At 36.0% G+C, this 22,612-nt stretch overlaps 1 protein-coding gene across 1 annotated transcript in view; it reads right to left on the minus strand.

The window, feature by feature from the left end:
* Window positions 1-22,612, minus strand: part of LOC123523775 (uncharacterized) — a 54,694-nt gene that overhangs the window by 11,972 nt on the left and 20,110 nt on the right. The window contains exons 3-16 of the mRNA XM_053539569.1: window positions 21,089-21,251; window positions 18,975-19,117; window positions 18,486-18,637; window positions 17,568-17,888; window positions 16,012-16,188; window positions 14,174-14,281; window positions 8,334-8,477; window positions 7,835-8,047; window positions 7,216-7,380; window positions 6,735-6,873; window positions 3,339-3,499; window positions 1,880-1,975; window positions 1,167-1,346; window positions 247-319 (exon numbers count right to left, since the gene is read on the minus strand). Coding sequence (XP_053395544.1) covers window positions 247-319; window positions 1,167-1,346; window positions 1,880-1,975; window positions 3,339-3,499; window positions 6,735-6,873; window positions 7,216-7,380; window positions 7,835-8,047; window positions 8,334-8,477; window positions 14,174-14,281; window positions 16,012-16,188; window positions 17,568-17,888; window positions 18,486-18,637; window positions 18,975-19,117; window positions 21,089-21,251 — 2,235 coding nt within the window. The remainder of the gene's footprint in view (window positions 1-246; window positions 320-1,166; window positions 1,347-1,879; window positions 1,976-3,338; window positions 3,500-6,734; window positions 6,874-7,215; window positions 7,381-7,834; window positions 8,048-8,333; window positions 8,478-14,173; window positions 14,282-16,011; window positions 16,189-17,567; window positions 17,889-18,485; window positions 18,638-18,974; window positions 19,118-21,088; window positions 21,252-22,612) is intronic.

Raw genomic sequence — 22,612 nt, forward strand, 5'->3', positions numbered from 1 at the left:
TGATTGACCACCTTTAAGTCTTGTTTACATACATTAAATGCATGTATTTATCGTTAAGTCTCATCTACATAAATTAAGTACATGTATTTGTTGTTTTTAGGTCTTATCTATAAATAACATACATAAAGTTAATGTATTTATCATTAAGTCTCATCTACATACATTATGTACATGTACATGTATTTAATATTATATTTACAGGAAGTGTTCTGTCAGCCACCTTTTTCAATGATAAAACAGTTTTACCTAGTGTCAATGGTTCAGGAAAACATTTCTTGATTGGTCCAGTTCTTATTCGTCTATGATCACACATTACAACCTTAAATTGATCAAAATGACAAGCTTTAAACGATATAAATAAAATTAATTCAAAACTGACATTCCATTTCTGAAAGATGCGAAGGAATTACTTACAATACATGCTATTAAAAAATTTATAACAGACAACACAAAATTTTATATTTGCATTTTTGTAGTTCTATTCCTTACATACCTCTTATATACTGCCATAGAAAAGAACATAAAAAAGAGAACCATTCATTTAACACACAAGAGGGCCAATATGACACCAAGTCACCCATCTGATCATGACCTTTTGACATTGCTTCAATCTAATTTCATCAGCATCCATCAATCAGTACATGAAAATTTCATTTTAATAGTATTCTTTTTAACAGACTTAATAAACTTGAGAAAGGTCAATCAAAAGATGCTATGGACCAAGTTTGGTGAACTTACATCAAGCAGTTTAGAAAATAGTTGTTTAACATTTTTCTGTTTGGTGGCCTAAAAGAGAGTTCCATGCCAGGATGTTGCAGGCAAAGTCCGGGAAACTTCTGAGTTTTGGAGAGGAGATTTTAAGTAAAATATTTATATAATTTTTAAGCACCATCTACCTTACTTACACCTCACCTTGAACCTTCAGTTAACATGACCTAGACAGTGTGAAGAGTTGGCAGTTTAGACTGGAGCACAAACCTACCTTGTTTGCTATACATTCATCAGTTTAGGCTGGAGTACAAACCTACCTTGTTTGCTATACATTCATCAGTTTAGGCTGGAGTACAAACCTACCTTGTTTGCTATACATTCATCAGTTTAGACTGGAGCACAAACCTACCTTGTTTGCTATACATTCATAAGTTTAGACTGCAGTACAAACCTACCTTGTTTGCTATACATTCATCTAGATTAAGGAAATGGAGGCAAGATTCTTGAGCACACCCCTCTGTTTTGTGGGTCTCACAAACTCTTTCACAGGGGCAACGAACACATACAGTGTGAGATATTCTCTTCATCCACATCTCACGTAACTCACACAGACTAGATTCCAAAAAATTACGAACCTGGAAAATACACAAATAGACACATAAAAACTTAAATATTTTAATATTATTACCTCCTGAAAGTTTTCTTGGTGAATTAACTTTGTTACTGACAGCAACAAAGAGAAAATTACAACATATTCTTAACAGTTAGCACAGTGTACAACAGGTTACCAAGTTTAATCCCTGATCTAGATTTCATACAGACAAACATTTATAACAAGCTTTTATGAAGATGTTGCAGAAAATGTGGCCTCTAGATAGATAACATGGTTTTCCCAGTAACTGACCTAGTTACATAGTTTTTCATTCATATTACCCAGTGACAAACTTTTTTCCAGATTTTATTCAAGATAACATTCTGACCAAGTTTCATTAAGATTGGGTCATAAATGTGATCTTTAGTGTGTCAACAATCAACTGTTGATGTCGCAAGAATGTGAGACACAGGATGATCCTTACAGAACACCTTGAACACTCTGTGCTCTGGAGAGCTAAAAATGTTTAACTGTACATTTTAAATACACCCTCTCTATCCAATAATTTCAACTTACTTTGGCACAAGCTTCAGGTCTAGGGGGAGATAACTTATCAAGCGTCTGTTTCTCATCTCGAGCGGTTTCTGACTCAGACACTCTCAATACAACAACCTGTTAAATAGCAAAATCAGAAAATTAACTTTCTGTATAAAATCTGTTCAACAGTTTACCATCTGGCTACAAAGAAATGTAGCTGCTAAGGTGCTAATGGACTGTGAAGCCTTACTTTTTTAAAGCTATTATTATAAAAATTAAAATTGTATTAAATATGTCCTGCTTTAACTTACTGAAAAACATCATTTTATGAAGTGATGCTGCTGCAAAAAAAATTTAAAAATCTGCAAGAAGCATCATTCTTTAAGACCATATTGTATTTAATATCTAAAAGAAAACTAGAAATTGTTTTTCATGAAAAAACCTATGTCTCCCACCACTTACCGTGCAGAAATGACAAAATGCCACAAATAAAGGGTCAAAACTCAAGGGAAAATCACCAAACCATAACATTCCAATAAGGCTTGGCAATGGTAACTCCTGTGGAATTCCAACCAGGGGTATAGGGGCAGTAGCACAGATCAAAGAATTTGACAATTTGAAGGTCAAGACTAAGCTGAAATTTATTATAAGCAGAACATGGCGATTATATGCACAAGTAAGCTTCACACTAATCACCCTGAGGTTTGGTGAAATTCAGCCTAACTGTATACAGCAAGTAGTGTAAACACTGTAAAATAGGGCAAATCAAGGGCCATAACTCTGCTGAAACTCACTGAACCAGAACATGCAAACAACATGTATAACTTAAAGCTTAGCACTGATAACTCCTGTAAGTTTTGGGGAAATCTGCCCAATGGTGTAAGGGAAGTTGCCAAAATATAACATTTGACAAATAGAGAGCCATAACTTCCCTTAGACCACTGAACAAGACAACATGCTGATAACTAGGCTTGGCCCTGATAACTCCTGTAAGGTTTGGTGAAAATCTGAACAATAATATGTGAGAATTGGCCAAAATAACATAATATTGGATAAATCAAGGGTCATAAATCTGCTGAAATAACCGAACCAGAATATGCCAAAAATATGCACAATGAGGCTTGGTACTGCTTATTCCTGTAAGGTTTGGTGGAAATCTGTCCAATAATATAAGAGAAGGGATAAAAACATCATAACATTGGATGAATCAGGGGCCATAAATCCTCTGAAAATCATCAAACAAGAAAATGCTGATAAGATGCAAATCTAGGCTTGGCAATTAACAAGCATGTAAAGTTGGGTGTAAATTCATTCACTGATGTCAAAGGAGTTGCAAGGACAAACTTTGTGACAGACAGACAGCTCTAAAACAATATAACTCCTGCACTACATGTGGGAGATATAACTATAAATCTTCTGGCACAGTTAGTCAAATATTACCATTAGCCAATATATAACCACAAATAATATTTTCTGATCATTTAAGAAAAACACATACCTTGATTCTGCTGTATTTCTTCGGTGACATTTCAAGGACAAAGTCATGTTCTGTATCCAGGAAGAATCGTACAACTTGTTTATACAGGAAATACGGGTTCTGTCCGCCATTATCCTGACTCCATCTTGTTGTACGGGTCAAAATTCTTTGAAACAAACCACCTGAAAATTAACCATTTCCAATTAGCTTGATCAGCCAAGTGGGTCCAGAGACATGCTCCCCAAAGAAAATGTTTGTCTAGAAAGACTGTAGAAGTTGGCTTTCTAGGACAAGAGCTGTCCATAGGACAGCCAATGCTCAACTATTCGTACTGTTGTCCAAACAGGAATATTACCCAAATTATTAAAATATCTATAGAGTTTCAATACAGTATCTGCATTCGTTTTGGAGATAGTAACTTGCACGCAAAACTTTAACCAGAAGTTTTTAAGTTGAAATGGGGACATAACTTTGCAAAATACATGACAGTGTTATGGGACTTGATGCTATGACCTAGTTATATCACCTGGAAGACACCTGTGAAGTTTAAAATTCAATATCTGCATTAGTTTTGGAGTAACTGGCATGTAGAACTTTAACCAGGATTTTATAAGTCCATAATTTGCCTAAAGTACACATTAGATTGATGGGACTTGATCCTGTCAGGTTGTTTATTGACTTGGAAAAGAAAAAATAAGTTTCAAAGCTATAGGCCTTTAAATAATTGCTATATGTACTTTGCGTGCAAAACTGGACTTTTTTAAGTCCAAAAGGGGACATAATTTGGCCAAAATGCACATCAGAGTTATTGGACTTGATGCTATCACCTAGTTTTATAACCTCAAACACACATTTAAGTTTCAATTTAATATCTACATTAGTTTTGGAGATAGTAACTTGAATGCAAAACTTTAACCAGGATTTTTAAAGTACAGAAGGGGGCAAAATACAAGTCAGACTTATGGAACTTGACCCAGTCAGGTTCGGAATTGACCTTGAACTAGAATGTGTCTGTAGTACACAGGATGTGCCCCCCACTGGTACATTTGTCACAAATAAGGGGAAATAATTTTTTAAGGTTTGCAGTTTTATAGCATCAAAAAAAAAATTATGAAAAGGATTCATTATTCTATACCATATACATTTTGAGCTATGAGCATGACAAACAAAAAATCCACTATTTTGGCTATTTCAAGGGCCATAACTCTGTAATAAACGCTAAAATTTTCAAGAAGAATGCCAAGTGTGCAAGGTCACATTATGATAAAGACTCAAGCAAGGTTTCATGAATTTACATTAAATACTTTCTGAGTGAGGCACATAATTAGGTGAAAATGTGCATTTTTTTACTATTTCAGGGGCCATAACTCTGGAAATAGGGGGCAGACCCAGATGAAAACTAGTAGGTGCGCAAGTTCATATCATGATAAAGACTCATGTAAGGTTTCAAATACTTTTTGAGCTAGGCGTGTCACGAGATGAAAATGTGCATTTTTGACTATTTCAAGGGCCATAACTCTAGAAATAGGGCGCAGACCCAGATTGAAAATAGGAGATGCGCAAGTTCATATCATGATTAAGACTCATGCAAGGTTTCATGAATCTATATCAAATATTTTTTTGAGCTAGGCGTGTCACAAGGTGAAAATGTGCATTTTTGACTATTTCAGGGGCCATAACTCTAAAAATAGGGGGCGAAGCCAGACGAATAATAGGAGGTGCGTAAGTTCATATCATGATAAAGACTCATGCAAGGTTTCATCAATTTATATCAAATACTTTTTGAGCTAGGCGTGTCACAAGGTGAAAATGTGCATTTTTGACTATTTCAGGGGCCGTAACTCTAGAAATAGGGGGCGGACCCAGATGAAAAATTGGAGGTGCGCAAGTTCATATCATGATTAAGACTCATGCAAGGTTTTAAGAATCTTTACCAAATACTTTTTGAGCTAGGCGTGTCACAAGGTGAAAATGTGCATTTTTGACTATTTCAGGGGCCATAACTCTAAAATTAGGGGGCGAAGCCAGAAGAAAAATAGAAGGTGCGCAAGTTCATATCATGATAAAGATCATGCAAGGTTTCATCAATTTATATCAAATACTTTTTGAGCTAGGCGCGTCACAAACTTCGGACGGACGCACGGACGGAAGGACGGATGCACGGACAGACAAGAGCAAATCTATATGCCCCCACCACTCATGGGGGGGGCACAAAAAGAAACAATAAGTTTTAAAGCTATACACCTTTAAATGATAGCTATATGTACCTGCATGCAAAACTTTAACTAGGGTGTAACCCCTATGCCGACACCAGGGCAAGTAGAACAGCTCAAACTATTCTTCGAATAGTGACGATAATGAATAGGAATTCTACTTGTTCTCTGGGATTAACTTTCTGGATTGATTCAACCACAAATATTAGTTCTCCTTGAATGTTAAAGATATCACATCATCCTAATTTTAGTCCATATGGTGACTTTTCAGCTTTTGATGGTGGAGGAAGACCCAAGACTGCCTTTGTGCATTATTTTAGGAAAGGGTAGACATCTGGGTAGAACCACTGGCCTGCCCTAAGGAAACAAGATAGCTTCCTTACAACCAATATTTGTGTTTCAGTTATGCAAAAGTTGTCAGTAACTAACAACTTTAATACATGATTCTGAGACAGATGATGAATTAATTCAAATATATTTCCTTCTATAAAATTGTGATGGAGAAGCTCAGTATATAATTATGCTGTGGACATAGATCAAAGTTGCAACATCTTCATTCAGCCTTATTGTCTACATGCTCAGCTATTCAGGTGGGCTCATATTACCACATTAGAATGTATCAGGTAACTTTTGAATAATTGCTTTTATCTGACTATTTAACAGTTAGAAGTCTTATTTTTTTTGTGTTAAGAATTCGCAAGACTTAAATATTTGTGCTTTAGAATATCATGCAGATTACTATTTAATGACTTTTTTTTAAATTCACAGGTGGCAATACTTGTGAAATCAGCAAAAATAAAACCATCACAAAATTTACCATATCTACAGTAATAAGATATGTTTCTTTGAACTTCAGTTCAACATATTTATTGAACTAAATTTGTCTTACAAATGTATAGCAACACAATACTGTGAAATCATTTTTAGTCGTGTAGGACGAATTTTCGCATATTTCGTGCTAGGACCGATGAGCGAATTTAAGACTGTGCTATTATTATTTTTTGATTATATTTTTCATTGCTAAAGTTGAAAATGCGGGAATTTAATCCACGCGAAACAGTCCTCCTTCATGTTTCTGCGAAATTTCATGCCAGCGAATTTAAATGATTTCACAGTATATTAAATGCAAATTAGACACATATTTTCAAATAACATAATCTAGTTATGACTCAAAGGAAGCCCACGATACTAGATCAATACATACCAGGTAGAAATCCATGGAAGTTGATGTAGAAAATGACATCATTTTCTCCGATAGTGTAAAGTTTATTTGCACCAGTATATCTAGATAGACGAGCAGGTACATAGAAACAACGGTTACTTGTGTAGTCAGCAGCCTGTGACTGGAATATAGAATTGTAAAGTTATTTGCTGCAGTATATCTGATCAGACCAGCAGATGAAGTGAGTTACTGATTTCTTGTTTAGTCAACAGTCTCCAACTGGAATACAGAAAGGTAAAGTTTAATCGCACAAGTAACTCTGGACAAAGCAGCAGGTACATGTACATAGAAAAACTGGTAACTGCAGCTTTTTGTTTTGCACACAACAAGATTCCATGCTGTCGCTTTAAAGATCCACAAGTCCTGAATGACAGCTATGACAGATAACCAAGAATAAGATAACTTTGTTACATTAAAGACAGTTACCACGGCAATATGAGTAACAAAAATAACAGATAATTACCTCAGCAACACTTGGAAGACGTTGACAGACCAGATCAAATTTCTCGAGCAATCCTAGCAGCAACATTTTCTGATCCAGTGCCTCGTGCCAGAGTGTCTCGAGCAAAGTCTCTTCCAGAACACCAAACTCCACAAGTCTTGTCCACTTGTCACGGATCAAATTCCACTGAAACAAACAGCTGTAAATCGTACACTGAAGCAAATTTACTTCTGAATTCATATGAGAAAAACTACATGAATTTAGTCCTGTCTTTACTTTGTTTGAAGTATTCCATTAATTGCTACCCCTAGTAAGTTCCCTATGCAGACTGAATAAGTAATATTCAATAACTGTTTTTTTTTTTAGAAATGTTTAATGAAGGAATTTATACATTATTATTACTCTGTTATGGTAATTTACTATCAGTACAGGATCTATGTACCCCAGTCACTAAACTTTCCTGTTCTACAAATATGATTTTTGTTTCATTATTAAATGTTTTTACTCAAGAAGGTAAACTGCAAAACTTAAACACTATTGTAAGTTTCATTTACCACTGCCTTCATTTTGTTTGTTCAAATAATTAGTCTTTACAGAGATGTTTTCTCACTATAATTAAGATATTTCATGAGACTCAGACCTTATCCTCTGGCCTCCATGTTGAGGATATCACATGTTTGAACATATCAACAAGCCACTGAGGGTCGAGTATAACAGTGTTGCGTAACAGATTATCAATGGCTGATTTCCCACTACCATAGTATACAATAGTTCCGAGGTCGTGGTAGAACTCGAGCATTGTCATAACTTCCCTGTAGTCCGACACACCTAGATGTCCTGCCACCTCCGTCACCTGGAAAATATCAAATGTATCTAAACCTGCTTTAATCAATGGATACCCTATTCCTTTTTAGATACTAAAGTGATTTCATAAACTTTAAAAACCACACATATTCTTATACTAAAATGCAAATAAATTTCATGAATTTCAAGCTCTTTAGGTTCAGTGACCCAAGTTTTCCATTATGTGACAAAAGTCACCCATTGGAAACCTAAGATACATAACATCTTACTGGGCCAATTACACGTGAGAAGTACTAGTTATGCCTAGTTAAAGTCAAAGTTTACTATCATAATACCTGATCATACGAGGCATAATGTGTCCCCTGAGTTTTCAGGGTATTTATCTCCTGTTCAAACCTGATCCATCGTATTGGCATACGTTCACCTATATAAGGTTCTTGGCAAGATATGTCTTCTATTTCCTTTCTCAAATCTCCTAACTGAAAAATTAACAATAATAAAACAACCTATTATATAATATCACAATACTGAATTTTTTAATAATCACTGGGGACTAATTTTCATCTGATATTCAATGGGGACTAAATTTCATTGGATATTTAATGGAGACTACTGGGGACTAATTTTCACTTGGGACTAATTTTCATATGATATTCAATGGGGACTAAATTTCATTGGATATTTACTGGAGACTACTGGGGACTAATTTTCACTTGGGACTAATTTTCATTTGATATTCAATGGGGACTAAATTTCATTTGATATTTACTGGAGACTACTAAGGACTAATTTTCATTTGATATTTTTTGTAGACTTATTTTCATTTGCTATTTTACTGGAGACTATTTGGGACTAATCATCATTTGATATTTATTGGGACTAATTTTATTTGTTATTTATTGGAACTTGGGACTTATTTTTATTTGTTATTTATTGGGGACTTATTTTCATTTGATATTTACTGGAGACTATTGGGGACTAATTTTCATTTGATATTTATTGGGGACTTATTTTCATTTGATATTTACTAGAGACTTTTGGGGACTAATTTTCATTTGATATTTATTGGGGACTATTGGGGACTAGCTTTCATTTGATATTTATTGAGACTTATTTTTATTTGATATTTACAGAAGACTATTGGGAACTAATTTTCATTTTAGATTTACTGGAGACTATTTTTCATTTGATATTTACTGAAGACTATTGGGGACTAATTCTCATTTGATATTTATTTGGACTTATTTTCATTTGATATTTACTGAAGACTATTTGGAACTAATTTTCTTTAGGTATTTTTTGGGACTTATTTTCATTAAATATTTACTGAAGACTATTAGGAACTAATTTTCATTTGATATTTATTGGGACTTATTTTCATTTGATATTTACTGAAGACTATTGGGGACTAAATTTCTTTTGATATTTATTGCGACTTATTTTCATTTGATATTTTAAAAAGTTCAACAAAAAACAGACACAGTTGGTTGATTACAAGTATATAATTATATGAGATACACAACTACATTATACAAATATTACATACATCTTAAAACATTATATATTTGGAGAAAGGGGGCAGCCCCACTCGGTCCATCACTGCAAGCTGGCCAGCCGGCTAAGGCCATCACGACTGCAGGCTATGACGCTTGCGGATCATAGTAGGCAGATCCTGACCAGTGTAAAGGTACAGGCGATACTGCCACAGTTCCTGGAACCAGTCTAGGGTTCGGACAGAGAACTGGAGTTCCCGGTGAACCAGACTTTGGTTAACAGCCCGGGAACAAGAAGCCATGGTGAATGGCTCAGAGATGGGTTGGCCACTGTTCGAGCGAACAGGACTATAACATCTCTGGTTGTTCATGGTTTATCTTCCATGAACCGAATGACAGATGATGATGATGTTCATCGAAACAGTCAACAAAGTTGAACTGCAGGCCAGTCGTGATGCAAGGCATACAAGCCTGAAAGGCTGAATGGCAAGTATGAAGTTTGGGATGATAGACGGCTGCATATATGGAAATAGCGTATCAGAACCACATGGGACTCATAAACCCGCAGACATGGCATATTTTGACGTTTGTTTCATGGTTAGATTTGCTATTTCTGAAGGGATCCATATATAACAAAGTTATATATATGGCCATATATTGCCTGAGTAAGTCATTGACCTGTAGGGCATACTCCATGTGACAGAACTTGCAATGTAAAAGCTGGTGGTGGGGAGGGATGGTGGTTAGCGAGTGAGGCAGCTGCAGAAGAAAGACTGAATGCATTGCTAGAGTACTGCTTGTTATAAATGTAAACCAGTGAGTCATACAAAGGTACCAGACAGAGTGTTTCATACACAGTTAACCCCTAAAGGGTATATAGCATAACTGTTGTTAAACTCTTTAAAACTTGATTAAATCCAATAATATTTAATCACCACTTTAAAGAGTTCAACAAAAAACAGACACAGTTGGTTGATTACAAGTATATAATTATATGAGATACACAACTACCTTATACAAATATTACATGGGACTCATAAACCCGCAGACATGGCATATTTTGACGTTTGTTTCATGGTTAGATTTGCTATTTCTGAAGGGGGCCATATATAACAAAGTTATATATATGGCCAAACGAGGTGAGTGAATAAGCAATGAACCGAAACGAGTGCCCCCGAAAGTGCTTCTTTGACCACATACCTTGCCACAGAACAACACTAGTGACTATTGGTACCAATTCCATAAAAACTATTGACATGTCTGTTTCTCATAGTTTTGGCAGCCCTTCAGGCCAAGATTCAGCGAACCACCTTCCTTGATAGTATCCACCATACCCACAACTTCCACTAGCGTCTGTATAGAGTTCAATATCAGTGCATTCAGTAACATGGTCATCATAGAATAGGAGATACCATTCCAATTGTTCAATAGGTCATACCACATACGCATGTCTAAAAGGCACTCTTGACTAAGTTTCACATGATAATGCAATTCTCGTACAGACGCCGCGAGCTTCAGAAGATATGATACAAAACTTCTTCCTGGCCTGATAACACGTGATGCAAAGTTTAAATGACCAAGGACACTTAATAACTTCTGTTTTGTTATTGATTTGCACTTGCTTATGTCATCCAAAAGCATCTTTATCCTTTGAACTTTTTCTAAAGGTAGATAAGCCTGCATTTTGACGGAATCGAGTGTAATTCCTAAATACGACATCGTAGTGCTTGGTCCCAAGGTTTTATCAGGGTGAATTGGCACTGACAAAGAGCCAAACACATGTGTCAACAATGCCATATACCTGTGGCTGTCTAGAGTTTTTGGCACGATTGCTAGAAAGTCATCCAGTAGGTACAGCAGATTTGGAATTTTATAATTATTTGTAGCAATGAAATGAATAGCTTCAGACAGCATGGAAAAATTTTTTGGACTGCTGCGAGACCCAAAACACAACCTTTTGAAGAAGTAGAACTTATTATTCCAGCAGATACCATGGTATGCCCATAACTCTGGCTTAGTTGGTATAAGCTTAAATGCATCAATAATATCAGTTTTGCACATCATTGCACCTTGTCCACATTGCTTGATTATTTTAATGGCATCATCAACACTCACATATGAAAGAGAATACTCCTCTATGTCAATCAGACTGTTTATACTAGAGTGTTCGGTATTATTGTGAGGAGCACTCAGATCCACTATCAATCTAAACTTTTCTGAGTATTTGCCTTCCACAACACCTATGGGGTTTATACGGTATGTTTCAAAGGGCGGAAAATCAAAAGGGCCTAATAAATATCCCTTGGTAATCTCTTTTTGAAGAAGTTCAGAAACAGTCTCTGGTTGAGATATAGCTGATCTAAGGTTTCTACACTGATAGCTGGTCTCTGGCAAGTATTGTAACCCAGTGTCGAAACCTTCTCTCATTCCTTGCATAAGACTGTTAACAAAGTTCTTGTCTGGATGGGAATGTAGTTCTTTTCCTAAAACTAACAGATTAACTGGTGTTGTGGCTTTCAAATCATTATGCTGATGCTGTTGCAGTCATTTACTTGTTGAAGGCTGTTTTGCTCCAGTTTTCTGTTTGCCACACTGGTAGGCAGGGTGACTGACAGATTTACATATGTCACAAACATGAATGAGTGACGAATTAGCATGTGAATTTTTGCAGCCTGTGGTGTTGAAATTATTGCATATCTCTTTACCTTCATGAAACTTGCGGTCACGGCCATATTTGTCCCTTGAGTTAGCAAATGTGCTAGAGGCAGACTGGTAAGCTCTAGTGGGTGCGAACCTCGCTGTTGGATTCTTAACCGATCTACTGTAACTACTATTATGTGCAGTTTTTGGGCAAAAGGATGTCATATGATTCGTATCTTTGCAGATGTCACAGGTTTGGCTGCGTAGTCCAGAGAAAGTCGTCATGTAAAGTTTAGTGTCACAGGACGACCAGTCGACAGATACGTTTTGTAGTTCATACTGTTCGGCTTTACGGTAGAAGGCGGTGTGATAGTCATAAAAGTACGTACCACCATACTGTTGGTACATATTGTCTATCATCTCCCCATACGTATCTAACTCTTTGCGTCGATGCGGTTCTTTCTCACATATGACATTCCTGAATTTATTAAATGCTGTTCTGAATTCAGTGATGTTCAGGCTTTTATTTAGTCTGTTATCCCCAGCATGGATAATGACTTGTTGTCCATCTGAATCCATGACCTTGGTCTCATTGTTAGTGTCCATGCCCGGATTCAATAGCAATGCAAAGTTTACATACTTGTGAGCAAGGATGTCATTTTTTACCTTAATTGGTATAATATTTACTGGTGGGAGCTCGTCAACAGGATGGCGTTTCATAGGTCCAATTTGAATTGAGTCGTGCTCGTCATTGTTAAAGCTTAATTGAAAATCTTTACCTGAATCTGAGTTGTCCTTTCTCTTGGCAAGTTCAGCCAAAGTAGCCTGCATTTTCAACATTTCTTCCTGTAATTGTGATAAGTTTCCCGGTATGTCTTCCATAGCATTTACAACTCCTTGTGGGTTTGTATGATGTTTTGAACTGACCACATTGTCACTGTTTTTGTTTTGGATTTGCTGGTACAGTTTCAGCAATGTTTTGTGTGGTGTACTGTTGGGTAAAACAATACCTTCCGCTTTCAACTTTTCTTTTAGCATTGCTAAAGTCCAGTTGGCAGGATTTGTCATATTAAGTCCATTTAGAGGGGATCTGCTTCTTTGTCTCTGTGTGTCTTCAGAGGCACGAGACACAGCCCGGGAGCGCACTCTACTGTCTATCCCAGACCTTTCCTGGGCTCTTCCCCTCCTACGTGGCATTATTTTATTTTATTTATTATTTTTATTTAATTTTTTATTTATTTATTTTTTATCACTCTGTAGTCTTGTTTGTACTAATCCTGTACAATATCCAATAATGAGTTCAAAGCACAGTTGAATCAAGCCTAGATACAGTATATGACTCAATAATTCTTTTAAAACATCCAATTAGTCACTGTTGATCATATAGTCCAAGACAAAGAATATTTCAAAGTAGTTCCAAGTAATTGTGAAATTATTTTACTCAAATTATTATATTAGCGAGTTAGGCAGCTGCAGAAGAAAGACTGAATGCATTGCTAGAGTACTGCTTGTTATAAATGTAAACCAGTGAGTCATACAAAGGTACCAGACAGAGTGTTTCATACACAGTTAACCCCTAAAGGGTATATAGCATAACTGTTGTTAAACTCTTTAAAACTTGATTAAATCCAATAATATTTAATCACCACTTACTGGAGACCTTTGGGGGCTAATTTTCATTTTATATTTATTGGGACTTATTTTCATTTGATATTTACTGAAGACTATTGGGGACTAATTTTCTTTTGATATTTATTGGGACTTGTTTTCATTTGATATTTACTGGAGACTTTTGGGGACTAATTTTCATTTGATATTTATAGGGGACTTATTTTCATTTGCTATATAATAGAGACTATTGGGGACTAATTTTCATCTGATATTTATTGGGACTTATTTTCATTTGATATTTTACTGTAGACTATTGGGGACTAATTATCTTTTGATATTTACTGGGAATTATTTTCATTTGATATTTACTAGAGACTTTTGGGGACTAATTTTGCTGTATACTAACAAACATATATGATACACAATCTTACCTCTGTGCCCTCCAGTGTATTGTCTATTGCAAAGAAAGGCGTGACTAGGTGTTGGACATATGGTTTTCCGATCAGAAACTCCTGTATCTGAGAAAACTTCTCCTCAACCTGTAAAACACAGTCATATCACATATAATGGTCATTCATGTGTACAACAAAATAGTTTTGTTATATATCACAGCCATTTGTGTTTACAACAACATAATTTTGTTATTTATCACAGCCATTTGTGTTTACAACAACATAATTTTGTTATATATTATAGTCATTTGTGTGTATAAAATATAGTCTTGTTATACATGTATATCCGAGACAGCAATTTTATTTATTATGTACTTTAGCAGCAGTAGTGCATGTCAAACAATAAGATAATAGAAAGTGTACGGTTTGAAGAGAATATTTTTGTCATTTTGTGATGTAAGCCTTTGAGGAACTACCTGATCATCACTATGTTTCTACAACAGCAGTCATGTTATATATCATAGTTATTATGGTCGTGTTGCACAGTTCTGTTTTTCATCAAAGTCATGTATGCACAACAGCATATGCTGGTCATGTTAGCCATTACACTCACATTTACACAGTAATGTAGCCATGTTATACATAGTTGTGTGTGCACAACATCACAGTCATGTTATACATCATAGTTGTAAGTGTAAGACAACATAGTCATGTTTATACATCATAGTTGTATGTGCACAACATCACGTCCATGTTATACATCACAGTTGTGTGTGCACAACATCACGTCCATGTTATACATCACAGTTGTGTGTGCACAACATCACGTCCATGTTACACATTATAGTTGTGGGTGCACAACATCACGTCCATGTTACACATCACAGTTGTGTGTGCATAACATCACGTCCATGTTACACATCACAGTTGTGTGTGCACAACATCACGTCCATGTTACACATCACAGTTGTGTGTGCACACATCACAGTTGTGTGTGCACAACATCACTTCCATGTTACACATCACAGTTGTGTGTGCACAACAACATTGCCGTGTTATACATCACAGTTGTGTGTGCACAACATCACATCCATATTATACATCACAGTTGTGTGTGCACAACAACATTGCCGTGTTATACATCACAGTTGTGTGTGCACAACATCACATCCATATTATACATCACAGTTGTGTGTGCACAACAACATTGCCGTGTTATACATCACAGTTGTGTGTGCACAACATCACGTCCATGTTACACATTACAGTTGTGTGTGCACATCACATCCATGTTATACATCACAGTTGTGTGTGCACAACATCACATCCATCTTATACATCACAGTTGTGTGTGCACAACATCACATCCATGTTATACATCACAGTTGTGTGTGCACAACATCACATCCATGTTATACATCACAGTTGTGTGTGCACAACATCACATCCATATTATACATCACAGGTGTGTGTGCACAACAATACTGCCGTGTTATACAACATAGTTGTGTGTGCACAACATCACATCCATATTATACATCACAGTTGTGTGTGCACAACAACATTGCCATGTTATACAACATAGTTGTGTGTGCACAACATCACATCCATGTTATACATCATAGTTGTGTGTGACAAACAATAGTCATATTATACATCAAAGTTGTGTGTGCAACAACAAAAATATATTAAGCATCATTGCAGTAACAAATCTTTGAATTCAGACCACTTTACAAACTGCACAACAAGGGCAACAGTTCTGACTACTGACAGGCAAGCTATTCACAAAGAGATGACTATGTAACTTGGATGACTGACATAATTCTGTCAAACATACACAAGGCCATGTATAACTGTAACAATCAGCAAGTACTTACAGCCTTGCTGATGAGATCTGTCTCAGAATGCAAACAGTCTTTGTGAGTCCCTACAATCAACACAGGTGGAGAAAACGTTCTGGTCTCTGAGGCTTTATTTGTTGTTGAAGCATGGGCATATATTGACCTCAACCAGAAGTCAAGATACTCCAGCGTGGAAAGCTTCTCTGAATCTTCCTGCAAGTGAAAAACACAGCCGTATCACAGCTAAACTATGTTAAATTCTAACATAAAAGACACTGGTTCTGTAGGCCTCTAAATAGCTTAGTTACTTTTTTTATAACAATTCGAATAATACACATCTAGTCATTATTATTCCTATACCTGATTTATATAGTGCCATATTTATTATTAACACATTTAATGGCATTTTACATATAGCAAAGGCAGCCACTCAGGACACCAAATTATCCTCTTCTAGTACAGACACAGAGCAATCTAACCAGAGGGACAGAGTTTTAACGTTGCACCAACACAATTATATGTCATATGCTGACTTTCCAGCTCTGATGGGGGAGAAACACCCCAGGTGCCCCTCTTTGCATTATTTTATCATGAGCGGGCACTTGGGTAGAACCACCGACCTTCTGTAAGCCAGCTAGATGGCTTCCTCACATGAAGAATTCAATGCCCCGAGTGAGGCTTGAACCCATATCGATGATGGCCAAGTGATTTGAAGTCAGTGACCTTAACCACCCGGCCTCTGAGGCCTCCACCACCCACCAGCAATGAAAAACAAGGATGGATATCCAAGTAGTAAATCACTGTATCTTTTTTCTCTGGAAATGACAAGGTAAACATCCTCATTTTGATGTCATAATTATGATTCCATACACTACACAAGTAATTTTATGATGTACAATGTTTTTGAAAATTTTGAAATTGTAGGCAAGAATGATTATCTAATAAATTTGTCTGTGTGGGACTGGTGTTTTCCCAAACCTCGGGACAATGTTAATAAGAAACCTTACTAATATTCATTTACTCATTCCACTGTCCTTCAGGTTGGGAAAACCCTGTTCTACATAGGCAGGCATGTAAAAACCTTACAATCCCTTCCAGCATGCTTGCTCTATGTCAGAAATGTTGGTATACAGATAGAACTGAAAACATTGTTACATAAATTCCAATATGAAATTCAAAGCTGTATGACTTCCACCGACCCCAACATGAGGTAAACTTATCATAAGCCAGTAGCTTCACTGTCTCTGGTGCCAGGGGTTTAATTATGTTTTAAACATTTTACCTTAATCTATAGACAGAATAAAAAGACCTCACAAGAACAGCAGGCTTAGGGACATGTCAGTTTGCACTACCATAAAGTAAAATTGAAACTAACACATCTCGAAATCCTTTTACTTCAAGATAACCAAAATTCGACTTAAAATGATATTTTGTGGACATGTTTTCCTGACAGGACCTGAAAATGTATTTGATATAGGTGGAATCTTGAGATAAGCAAGTTCAAGATATTGAGTTTCAACTGTATTGTAAATATCTCATAATTAAAGAAATGTACCAGAAAGACAATTATATCTGTAGCAAAACCGTCTTACCTCTGATTCCGAGGTAACTTCCTCAAGATCATGGGTTAAATTGAACACAAAAACATATAATGCCCGACTAGTCAAAAAAATTTGATGTGTCGCATAATACACTTCTTTTCCTGCAAAATCCCAAATATTTAGCACCATTTTAGCTCCATCAACTGGCTTAGTTGCAATGGAAACAGAGTCCTGGGATTTCACTTCTGCAGAGGAATTGTCCAACATTTTTTGCACTAACTCTACAACTCTGTCCGGAACTTCTTTAAACATTTCTGTAGGAATCTCATTAAATTTGGCTGTAATACTGGCGGACGAAGGTTTACCTGGGAACTGAAAAATAACACAATCAGTCAGGAATAATACAGACAGACAAATTCAGTCAGGCACTGTTATACAGTTGAAGTGTGCAGGACAGGTTACAAGATGTATAAAAGGAAAAGTCTTACTATCATCTTGCAATAATGTGTACTGTATAGTATACATAAGCTTGACATTTTTTCAATTTACTTTAAAATTAGACATTTTCTTGAGGGATTTATTTCTTCTATATCAACTAACTGTCCGCCACAAACTTTTAGCCTCATGAAAATATGTGATATTACAATAAATATTTTCAAATTGTCTGTTCCAGCTACGACATGCTAAAATCCTTTGGTTATGCATATAATTATACAACATAATGCAATCCTTCATAGGCATACATGTTACATGTTGTCCAGAGTGAACATGTTTATAGTTTAACGAAATATTTACTTGCATCGACTCAACAGGAATCTCTCTTCAAAATGGAATGACGTCAGGACAAGAAGTTTTTATTACTTAAGCATTTGGCTTGTTCCAGTTTCACCTGCGATTTGCCATTTCCTCTTTTAGATCCAGTTTGTTCTCCAATATGTTACTTTAAGCAAAAACTGTATTTAGTTTTACCTTTTTAGCAGCAGACCCCCTCTGAGATTCTCGCGATGCTGGTTTCTGTTTCTGCGAGACCGAGGCTTTCCGTCTCTTCTGATACAGCAGCTCCTGTACAATGTTGGAAGCTAATGCCTCGTTATATTCCTCCTCCAATGCTTCAACATCACCTAAACATACCAAGGTTTAGACTTCATAAAATCAAATAAGAATGATAGTATATGTCCTACAGAGCATCTCCCAGTATATATTTCCATATAAACTGCTGCTTTTCCCGTTTTATGGGGATTTTTAACTGGAATGTTAACGTTAATGTTTATTTAGTGTTATGAGATGGGTGTAGTTATTTATCTACTATTAAAAAAACCCAATCAAATTCAGTTTCCCAAATACAGAACAACCTCACTTGACAACGACTCTGAAAGGCTAATATTTCCATATAATATAGTAAGTTTCTTTCACTGATTATAGGTGCAACCAGGGTGGAATCAGGAACCTAAATCTTACCCATAATGCCCTTGTTATCATCTTGTGTCACTTCCTGTGTGTTTGCTCCAGTTACAGTCCAGCTGTCATGGCTGCCTACACAGAACGTACAGGAAGTTGATAAATCTATCCCTTGTGTTTCTTCAGTCTCGTCTTTACCATTTCTAACAAAAACAACAACAACAGCTAAGACAGGCACAAACAACGAGCTGCGTTCAATAAACGCTTGATGCCCCAGAGTGGCATCCTTGTCGATAGATTTTACACCTAAGTCCAAAACGAGGTCAAGGTCAAGGTCAAACTGAGCTCAGGTGATGTTTGAAGATGAGGAATAGTCACAGTTTACATCTGTATTAGTATCAATTCATTCTTGTAAGCGGTATTGATGCTAGATGAAACGGTCCCATTTGGTTAACCAAGAGATGGCCCATATAAAGCAACCTAAGTCCAAAATGAGGTCAAGGTCAAACTGAGGTCAAGTGATGTCTGAAGATAAGGAACGGTCACAGGTTACATCTGCATTAGTATCAAGTCATTCTAGTATGGGGTACCGATGCTAGACGAAACAGTCCCATTTGGTTAACCTCATACGGACGCACGAACGAACGGACGGACAGGACAATCACTATATGCGCATCAGTAGATGCTGGGGGCATAAAAAGTGTTGTGATACTATTTTCTTTGACATTAAGCAAAATGAATTATGGACAAAATTCTCCCTTCCGTCTGTTCAAATTCAGACTATGGCAGACAAAATCTCACCACTGAATGATTGACTTTTTAGGCACATGTCCCTTATGATGATCTGTTGAAGGTAAGCTGGAATAGGTATGTCATTCTCAGGTATGTAATTCTCAGTCTGAAATATGCTGTAACTTTGACCTCAAAACATAAGAAGTAATCTACTGAACCAAGATTATCATTCTATATAATTTGACGACTGTAAGTCCAATCCTTTTCCAGTTATATAATGGAAAACTTTTCAAACTGAACGTCGATGTGACCTTGACATTTGACCCAATATTAACCTAAACAAAAAGATTAACATATTAATTGTAATCATCCCAAAGAAAGACCTTATATAAAATCTTTCTACAGCTATTGAAAGGTAACATTTTTCAGTCTACAGGTCATTGTGACCTTGAGTTTTGACCAATTGACCTCCTATAAAGTATAAAGGCTGATTTACTAACCAAAGGCAATTGTTCAGTTTAGTGTAACGACTGCATGACCAAGCATCTTCCAGTTATTGAACAGAAAATGCTTTCCATCTCAATTTATTTATTTGGGTTTTACAGCACACCAACACAGTATAGGTTATATGGCGCCAAACAGGGCTACAAATTTTGGTTCCACATCTCATTTACATCGAAATAAAAACATGAGGTATGGAATTAAAATTTGCATACCTGCTGGAACTACACAGAGTTAGTGCAAAACCAAGTGTTAAGACCCTATCAGTCACCTCAAGGTTACAATTACCTTGACCTGTAATGTACTGGCACCCAATAACAGATATTTACTGACCACAAGCAATAAAGTAATCTCAAGTTACTGATGTCTGTTTTGAGCAAACTGTTACCTTGACCGTTAATGTACTGACACCCAAAACAATAATAGCCTGGGTCATCCAATAATTATAGTACAGGCAAGCATCCTAAGTGTTGGCAGATATAGGCCCAAGAATTTTCTTTTTACTGCTCTTGAATCATTTTCAGTTTCATGGTCGCTATGACCTTGACCTTTAACATTCTGACCCCTAAGTCTAACAGGGTCCATTAGCTACACAAGCAAACATGCTTTAATATCTAATTGTCCAAACATTCTTGTTATTGATGGAAAACTATTTTTCCAGGGATCTGGATTAATCTTTGATATAATGACTTTCCAACTAATATCAGCGTCAGTCATCTACTGGCCACATACAATCATCCTATGTTGTTGAAGATACTGATCAGAAAATATCAATTCTACAGACAGTCTGACTAATCATCCAAATGGCTGACCTGAGCATAGCAATAGCAATATGTATATCTCTTCTTTAAAACGGGGTTGTGGGGATGGAGCAGATATTAATAAGTGGGGGTGGATTTTAACACATGAATATTAACATATAACATTTAATGTTCACTTACTGCTGTCCAAGAAGAGCTTTTTTCAGGCTCGTTTTGCCGGCCCCATCTTGTCCCACAAGCATCAGTCTAGTCCTATACACAGGCCTCATTCCTGATATACATGCTGACTCAAATGCTTTGATAGCTTCCGGTCCTCGAGCTGTAATCTCTTTTGGTGCATCGTCTGAAAATGTTTTACAAAACTGCAACATTTCCTCCTTCTGTCTTATAAAAAGTTACAAACTCGGTAATATATATAATCTTTGGTGGATAGCATTCTAATCCTCTCTCCAAAGTCTTCTTTCAATTTGACATGTTTAATTCTTGTGCCATTGAAATTTCATTTTTCCCATTTTCTAATTCAGGAGTCAAGTCCACAAATGGTAAATTGAATGAAAGAAATAATACTGGACAATAATTATTTTCCAACTTTATCTGCAAAAAGATCCAAATCTAATCTGTATACTCTGAAGCCATTAATAGTAATACTTGTGGAGGATCAATTTTTGCAAACAGCGTGGCCGTGACACTCCAAAGAAATTTAATCCCAATGAACAAGTGAAATGCCCAACAAATTATCTCCGAAACATTAAATCCACAAATTCATGTCTGCATGAAATAGTGTTTTTGCCCAAACCACGAAATTTCATGCCTACTAAATGAAATGATTTTAGAGTATAACATGCATTTATCATGAATACAATTTACATATCAAACAAATGCACCTTTTGAAGTAGTTTTACAAATATGTCTGGCAGATTTATGCTTATTTTATCAAACAGAAATACATTTATCTCTCTGATCTGCACTTTTTATTTGTTTACATTTCTTTTTTATCAAGTCATTATGGTTTTAACATACCTTCAACATTTCTACAAGTATGTATTAAAATGTATATAAACTGATAAGCTGGTTCTTATCTTTAAAATTTTTCTGGCCTACAAAACTGTTGCAGCCTTTTTAAAATACTGATGAGAATCTCCCATTCAAAATTCCTTCTAAACTCACATAATATGACAAACAAGTACTGTGACAGTTGCAAGTGGGTATGTAATTTTGTATGCTGTGGTCTTAACCTCTGACCCAATGACCTCAAAAACAACAGCAATCATCTACTGCTTACATGCAAGCAGCCTATGAAGTTTGACCATTGTATAACCAAGCATTCTCCTGTAAGGTATTCATCAGAAACCAAAATTTAATGGTCTGCCCAAGACCAACCATTACAGACAAACCAACAGACAAACTATGACCAAAATAATGTACCCACTGTATTCATTTCAGTTTCCTCAGACTGGCACCTAAACAGTTTACAAGTGCTATATCATTCATTTCACTAATATTAAATAGACCATTTTGTTAAATTAAAGTCTGAAAATAAATTGAACATTCTTATCTAGACAACTGATATAAAGTCTCGAGCAAAGACAAATTGGCTGATATTGACAACCTGGTATTAAAACTTAGTACGGGGCATATAAATAATTTTGATATTTTTATTTTTTCATGTATTATAAAATATTAAAAAATTGATTGGCCTAGATA

This window comes from Mercenaria mercenaria, chromosome 3, assembly GCF_021730395.1.
Source record: "Mercenaria mercenaria strain notata chromosome 3, MADL_Memer_1, whole genome shotgun sequence".
Lineage (NCBI taxonomy): Eukaryota > Metazoa > Mollusca > Bivalvia > Venerida > Veneridae > Mercenaria > Mercenaria mercenaria.